This window comes from Drosophila busckii, chromosome 4 (assembly GCF_011750605.1).
Source record: "Drosophila busckii strain San Diego stock center, stock number 13000-0081.31 chromosome 4, ASM1175060v1, whole genome shotgun sequence".
NCBI classification, from domain to species: domain Eukaryota; kingdom Metazoa; phylum Arthropoda; class Insecta; order Diptera; family Drosophilidae; genus Drosophila; species Drosophila busckii.
In genome coordinates, this window is record NC_046609.1 from 326,609 (window position 1) to 335,276 (window position 8,668).

The 8,668-nt window shown below is 31.7% G+C and overlaps 1 protein-coding gene across 6 annotated transcripts in view; it reads right to left on the bottom strand.

Moving 5' to 3' along the window:
• The window catches only part of LOC108607389 (protein pangolin, isoforms A/H/I/S), a 34,886-nt gene extending 26,317 nt beyond the window's left edge, over positions 1-8,569 (bottom strand). For 2 of the 6 annotated variants that reach the window (XM_017998150.1, XM_017998146.1), the window contains exons 1-4: positions 8,120-8,138; positions 5,475-5,828; positions 5,327-5,375; positions 1,304-1,401 (exon numbers count right to left, since the gene is read on the bottom strand). In XM_017998150.1, the coding sequence (XP_017853639.1) occupies positions 1,304-1,401; positions 5,327-5,375; positions 5,475-5,639 (312 nt within the window). In that variant the 5' untranslated portion in view covers positions 5,640-5,828; positions 8,120-8,138. Of the gene's footprint in view, positions 1-1,303; positions 1,402-5,326; positions 5,376-5,474; positions 5,829-8,119 lie in introns of all 6 variants that reach the window. The other 4 variants (XM_017998148.2, XM_017998147.2, XM_017998149.1 and 1 more) reach the window with 4 other exon arrangements.
• Positions 8,570-8,668: the final 99 nt, after the last annotated feature.

Sequence of the window (8,668 nt, forward strand, 5' to 3'; positions counted from 1 at the left end):
TTTGTATTTAACCTTTCTTTGTAGTCTTTATCCGAAGCAATTGGACACTCGCCCGCAAACGGCTTTCTAGCAAAAATAATGTTTGTCAAAAAAAAAAACAAGATGAAGAGGTTATTGCTTGGAGAAAAGTTATTCAGGCGTGTTACTGTAAGGAAATAGAAACACTTTGCAAGCGAAAGTAACTATTTGGTCTACCGGTATAGTTCCGTGTGCTTGCGTGTGTGTGTTTCCGCTTTGCGACTGTTTGTTTAAGAATGGGGCGAATAAATAGAATACGCACTGGCTGAGAAAACCGGAGAAATTAAATTAACACAATCAGAAACAGGTGTCAGTAAAATACTGAAGGTATATGTGTGTTAAGTGTAACTCAATATATTCTTTGATAATTCTAATTCTAAAACGGTTCACCATTGATCATAGGCTAATCAAATAAATTATTTTGCTCAAACTATTCCAAACTAGAAACTACAGTACATGTATATATCTCTAAAATGGTTGTAACTGGAAGCGACAATACTTGTGAACACAAGAATTAAAAATTGTGTTGTATATTCTTTCCATATTATGCTACCATTTAAATTTAAGTGATAAAATTATACGTGATAATGTGACAAACCTCCCCAAATATTTTTGAGTTATACATACATATATAATAACCAATTTATTGCTGTGAAGGGTTGACCTCTACATTTCATATGCATGTCCCAATAATAGACTCTCTCCCATTGCCCTCAATAATAATAGAAAACAGCCCCGCCTATTGAGCACCAGGAGACAACCCCTATATTGCCTATAATTATAATATAACACCAATAAAAAACAGTTTATAAACAGTTTCTGCTTAGATAGTGCTTACTCACACGAGATGAATTTCGTTTTTTTATGTCAGCAAATTGTTTAAGTAATGTAAAATATCTCCTATAACATAAAATGTAAAAAGCTTAACAACAAAAGATTGAATTTTATTCATCTCGTATCTATATGCATTGTCAATAAGATAATCATGTTTGGTCGTTTGTGGGTATGCTTAAGCATTTTTAATGCTCTTAGATGTAAGTCTTCTTATGTTTTTTTTTTATTTTAAGAGTGTAAATCTAGCAACAAAGAGAGATTGAAAAATTGTATATTTCCAGGACAACGCATGAAATGTGAGCAGGAGCTGATAAAAAAGAATGAATTCCTTAAATCATGTAGCTACATATTATTCTACAATCTGCGCTTTCAGCCAATATTTATATTTGTAACCTTCGCCCCGTGGCTTAATGGTTATTTTAAAAATTATTATACAAATATTATAACTCACCATTGTGACTGGCAGCCCGCCTGGAGCTCCGTTCGCATAGGAGTAAGGAGACACTAGATATCCCATATTAAAGCTGGGTGTATGTGGCTCAAGCTTGTCTAAATAATAAGAAAAGTTAAACAAAATTAAATATTAAATTAAACTGTCACAGTGATTGCTATTAGAAGAATTTTACAATTATCAATAGGTCATGTATATTTAAAGACAAAAATGCTTATTTTATGATTATTTTTATTTACCATTGCTTATTTATTTATAGTCATTTGAAGTCTTAATTAGTAAAATGAGTTTGTTAATTTTAAATTTCTGAGTTTGTTAATTATTAGATACGATTATTTGTAACTTTGATGGTCCTAATATGATATTCTAATATCTTAATAAGCATACAATGTATAAACGAACACATAAACTTATATATCAGACCTCGAAAAAAAGGACGCAGCAAACTTTTTGACCACGGGATCACAGCAAAGACACATATAACACGTCATTACACGTCACAGTACTACACTACAGTTTCATCTAACGGTAATTTAAACACAATCTGCGTTCTATTTAGATGTACATATTTAAATACCAAATTTGGTGTTTCCAGCAGAATAGACTAGAAAGTCTCTAAAATATATACGTACATCGTGCATTTTTTAAATAAAGTAAAAAAAAGAAATATACAGAGATCTGCAAGGGCTGCAAAGCAGTACAAAAGTTAATTCATGGTTTTATTAAAAATGCCTTTAACTAATACCTAAACTATTTTTTTAGATTTATCGAAAGAGTTTCTGGCACCTTAGTATACTATTGTTTTAAAAGAGCTTTTTTACTCTTTGACATATTTATTTTCAATACAAAGTGTTATCAGCTAAACCAAAAAGCAAAGTTTTCAAAGTCGCTTAAGATTCAGAACTTTGGTTTCGATTAATCCAATGAATGGGGTTAATTTAAGTTCTAGCAAATTTGTTATGTATATACATATATATACATATATGTAGATAGTGCACTAAATAAAAAAACAAGAGCGCTATAAAATTAGACGCAGCAAACTTTTGACTATGGGATAACAGCAAATACATCCCCAAACATACATGCTTACTCATACAAAAGTTTATTAAAAATCAAGTCGATGCGTTTAAAAAAAAAGGAATGTTAATTTTTACTATGTATGTGCGGTTGTGTATGAATATTACCTGTTCAAGAAGATACTAATGTAATTACACATATACTATTTGTGTCTATCTGCCAAGACTAATAAACTGCTATACATTTTGGTGGAGATCAAACGGTTTTATTCGAAAGAGACTTAAATCAACTGCTTAAAAGAGCGGTGGCTTAAAAAGCAGGGCATAAAAATGAGCTACATACACATATGTATGTACTTAAGTAACGAAGAAAATGTATGTATGTCTATACATACACATACTCGGGACAAATAGTAAGGTAACAAAACGCATTTTCGCTAGCAGCAAACCCAAACATGTACAGATGTATGTTTTAGTTATTGCTTCTGCTTCAGCATCAGCATCAGAGGCCAGCAGCACGAAAAAGAATAATTTTAGCGGCAAAGGCAGGGACGAGCGCACAGACTGGCTCGATTCCACGAAAACTCATTAATTTCCAAGGATACTCAATACGATCCCGTACTTGGGAATGTTTGTATGTTTACTACATGTATATAAAATATTCTCAAACATACTACGATGTGCATGGACACTATGTTTGTATACATATGTATGTATAAGTATATTGTACTTAAAAAAAAATCAAGACGATCGACGCACCGTGGGTTTAACATAATTTTATTTTATAGTTGTGACTGTGCTGGATAGTGAACATTAGGGATGCGCAATTTTACATAACTATTGCTTTTGACTCATAACTTATCACCTAGTAGATATTTTATGGACATATACACAATTTATTTAATTCCGTTAACTCTTTACTTTTGTAACAAACTGATTTTGATTGATGGGCTTTTAGCACTCAGCTGTTAATTTTTAAATCCATTAATTAATATTTATATCCAATGTTTTAAGTTATAAAACATCTGTAAATTTTATAAATATATTCAAAGTTTTTCCGATCACTTTTTTTGTGCTAACATAGTTAATAAATTCAACTATGTATGTTAAAATCAACAGCCGATATATTGAAAAGAAAACAAAAAGTGCGCACAACCGAAATTTATAGCAATATAAGAACATTACAATGCCATCCTAAAAAAATGTACAGAGTAAAGCGTATTAATGATTTGCGAGTTGTGGTCTTTACATCCGCATATAACTCTCTCTTCTGCCAACAACTGGCACATACATGTACATAATTCAGATTTTAATACAAGCTACTTTTATTTAAATTTACATTATCAGCTTACATATTGAAAAGTGGCTAGGCTCCTTCTGGATTTTTGCTATGGTAGCGCCTTTAAAAAATTGTGACAAATAACCCCACTGTGCTGAGGCGAGAGTCAAAATGATGTACATATACATATGTATCTACATATAAACAAAAAGTATATGTATGCACAATATACATATATGTATGCTTGTGCACTCGCCGTTTGTACATACATAAGTATATGTCTGAAATATATATATATATATATGTATGTATGTATAACGCAAACTATTTGTTTGTGTCCTTAGATCCAGTGACGTTCCACCAAAACGGGTTGTTTCGAAATGAGCTGGCCAACACTAATTCTTGGATGATTGTCTGTTTGTCTGAGACTCCGTTGATACTTACATGCTTGCTGTTAATGATTCCCTAAGCCTAAGGAATTGATTACGATATTTTTGCTGCTCATATTTTTGTTGCCAACAAATTTCTGGTCAATAACAAAAACAATAAGGATCACACACAAATTCGTTAGTTTACCGAAACAGGAACAACATGTATACGGAAAAATCTTGCTAACGAGTTATGTTCATACATAATTATGTATATACTTAAACGAAAGTATGTTTATATATATATATATATATATATATAGGCAATACGAAATATGTACATTGTAAGAAAATTCCTTATTTTGCAAGTAAACGAGATACAATCTGAAAGAGGCAAAAGTATTGCTCTTAATTCATGTCATAAATAAACAATTGTCAGTTTTTATTGCAGAATTTAATGCAATTCTTAAACAATTGTTTATATATTATTTCAGTATCAAAATATTATTTAACCGAATGATACAGCTTCAACTCATAGTGTAAAATGAAGCTAAATTACAACAGGGTATGATCACATGAAAAATACATTCATAGGTACCCAGACAGTTGTGCCCGTGTGTATGTATATGGGCATGTGTATGTAGAAGACGGAGACGACCCAAAAGAAAGCAAAATGTAGCAACAGAGAACAGAAAACCCCAAGAAACAAGAAATTAAGTAGCGTGTCGACGAGGCGATCTGCATCACCTTGTTAGCACCATGGAACGAGAAACGACAAACGACGTATGCTTAAGTTAAGTAAGCCCAGCCGGTTATTTATCCGCTTCATACGCATGCATACATACACAGAATCTCCCTCTACCACTACTACTACCAATGAAGCACATGCCCTGGCCAATCATTCGTTTGTTTATAAAAACTCGAAAAATATGCACCAAAGCGACGATTCAATACTCTTTACGTGCAACAATTTCCCATTTTGTTTACTTTAGTGTAAAGGTAAAAAACAAATAAAATATTTAATTTCTTTCAAAATGTCTTTCGATTAATAAAAATATACTAACATAAGTTAAGAAGAGATTAATGAAATTCTCATGTATATCATCTGATTCGCTCCACAAGAATATTACACAAAAACAAGGCAAAATATTATATGTGAAAAAATATATATAAAGAGGGAATAGTTTAAAAGTTCTAAAATGTATGTATATGTGACTATTATACAAATATTAACATTGTCATACCATACCCTTAGCGCCGATAATATACATTTTACATTACACACATTACATTTAATTTTAAGAAACGTTTAGCACTTAATTTTAACGTTAAAAAAATTATTTCTAAAAAATATACTTACTAAAAACAGGGCTATGATCCGGCCTCGTAACTGTTTTGCTTCCCTTTTCCTAAAATTCATTTATGTATTACGTACAGAAATATTTATTATTTAATTTGAAATTTTCAAGCTGTTATATAGCAACATTGTGTGTAAATTCTGTACTTACCTCGCTCTCCGTTAAATCTATTAAACTAGACTTTTCTTCGACTAAAAGGTTCTCGGATGAAATTTTCTCATCTTCACGATCGCCTTCATCCTTAAATACTTTGACCTCGTCTGTGCTACCTAAATCATCGCCTGATGATCCATGTCGCGTGTGTGTATGCGGCATTGTTTACTCCTTTTCTCAACTTTAATTAAATTACTTGAAAATCGCCACACTTTTGTCAGAAGCATAATGCATCATTTCATTCAACCTTGATGTTTGGATATCCTGGCACATTGGTCTGACGTTTATGCACCTTTATCTACTGAACCGATGTGTCTAATTGGGACATACACAGATCACACAAAAAGAAGTCTGAAAAAAAAAATAGCTACAATTATATACATAAGTGTAATTAAAGGTAACGTATAATGTCCTAATACTTGTCAGAAAAGAGTTGGCTATATAGAATATATATATATTAGCGCCTCTACGTAAATGCTTATACATAGACTTACAGATGTTGAATTTCACGCGCAAACGAATTCGAGATTGAATATTCTATGTATTCAGTAAAGTTTCGACATCGACGGCGGTGTCTTATGTGAGATTATATAATACAAAATCTACTAGAAGTCTAGTTTTGTTATAGATATATATCTTATATGTATATACAGTATAAAACTACAAAATCTATTACAAGTCTACCCTACCTACCTACTACTGAGCGCTGTTCCATTCCGCGGAATGGTCTGTGACACACCGAACTTTAATTTAAGTAAAAAAAATTTTTGATCCAAAAATTTGAGAACAACTTGAAATTGCTCAACTTTAAATTATAAAATATCTGTTCATTATTACCTTAATTTGTTCGTTTTAAGCATACTAATACATATATTCATACAAACTTTGTACATACATCCAAATGAATAATTATTAAAAATCACTAATAAAAATATTTCAGATGTTTGATGCTCGTTCTATTTCGCTTATTTTTTGACATAATTTAAAAATAGATTCTAAGCTTTTTTGATTTTTTAGAAACTAATCGTACGAAATTGGCGACAACTGGAACCAGAGACGTATTCTACTATTCAAGAAACAATAAAATATTATTTTAAATAAAAAAAATTACGTTTAAAATATATACATATGTGATTAATCATGCTGCACTAATTGTCAATGGCCCAAATCAAGTTCTTGGATTCATCAAACGACAAAGTTTAAATTTTATACGACAAAACTATTCTGTATGTATGGTGTACTCGGGCTCTAAATTAAAATTGCATTAAAATATGTGGTATATGCTTTGCGAAGCTTATACTGGGTCTTAAATTTCTCAAAATTGGTGGAGCCATTATTAATTTCTCACTGATATTTCTATGAAACTTTAAATATATTGTTCTGCAACTACTCTAAGATAATATTTAAGTCGTATTTTAAAGCTAAAATAAGATAGAACACAACGTTTTATTATCATTGTTAATTTTAAATTATTCGATGTCAGACCTATTTATGTATGAGTTTGGATTTGGAATTAGCTTCCAAACATCATACAAGCAGAATTCCTTTACTATCTTGTCCTGCAACAAAAACAAATATCGCGACCAGCCATTCCTAATCTCCAACGATCTCCCATCTAGCGATAACTTCCTAGAAGAGAGTTGGCTTGTATTTGTTTTAGTGCTAGTAGTGCCCAACTGTTGTTGCCACTGTCTCTTTCAAAAACACAATACACACACACACATGCACAATCGCAAGAACTGAATATATAGAAATAAACATTCGCATATACCGAACGCCGCGTCGTCATCTACCTGCGGTGAGGTGTGGGTATGGGTATTTTGTCTCTCGCAACAGATTGTGATTGTGTGTGTGTGTGTGCACTCGCAGCAGGGAATAACGCTAACTATTAGTTCAAGGTAACAAGCAAACCCAAAACCACGACAACAACGGCCACGGTATGAAACTAATGACACAACGAGTTTCTATTTAGAGACAAGATTGTAGGATATCAACAGGTAGAAAAGAAAACGAGCGAAACAAAAAAAACCTGAAATAGTACCTATTGTATATTAAGCAAATATTATACATAAATACAAACATAGGTATGTATGTATATCTACCCGTAAGAAAATAAACAATAACACTTTAGCGTGTTTAAAGTGTTGAAAAATTTTAGTTTTAGGGAATCTTTATATATACTCCCCTTATCAAGCTAACGTAAAAAATTAAGGAGAACCCTATGCACATTTTTGTTTTACATACACATTTAAAAATCTGAGAATTTAATGCGTGTTTATTTTGTGAAAAACGCAATTATTTTGTTTCTATAATCAATTATCCGGCGACAAAACTGTCTGACGCTTGAGATGTCAGTCTATGGCACAGGTATCGGAACAATTACGAAAGTTCTATATATCAGTCCATATTAACAACACATGCCTACATATATGCAGCATGTGCATACACATAAGCTTTTACTATATATTCGCTATACACTCACAAAAACGCATGCACACTAACATACATGGATGCATATGTATGTATGTACATATAATATATGCTTTGCATGTGTATGTATGTATGTATATATATATATATATATGTATTTCAAATGTAATCTTCTAGATATATATATGTATTTATTAGATATGCATACGCACTTTTTAATTATTTAATTTTTTGCCTTTGCTGTAGTATGTTGACTTTCATTATTTTACGATTTTATTTAAACTTCCATATTCTTTTTTATCACTTATTCTTAATTTTTATTCTTAGAAACTTTTTCTCTTTACACGCACATGCTACACAATACTTTTCATACATATGCTTATGTATGTACGTGCACAACACGACAATACAACTAAAACGATGACGATCCGATCGCATACACATACAGGTTAATGAAAAGGCGTCGGCGACGGCAAAACGATCTTGCTGTTTTTATCTTTCTACTGACACCTCAGATACAAAATTAAGTAAACTTTTAAAACATATTTTTTTCCGATTTAAAACAACCGCAACTAACTCACAGCCGCTAGCCACTCCTTGCACTCTTAAAACGAAATATACATGCTCGAAATCTGTTCAAAATAATTCATAGCTACGCGGAATTATATGCCAACTTGTATATCTGCAAGTGTCATCGAGCATAATTGTTCGGTATGACCGTGCTACAAAACAAAAGATATCGAATGTTTCGCAAATAGTTC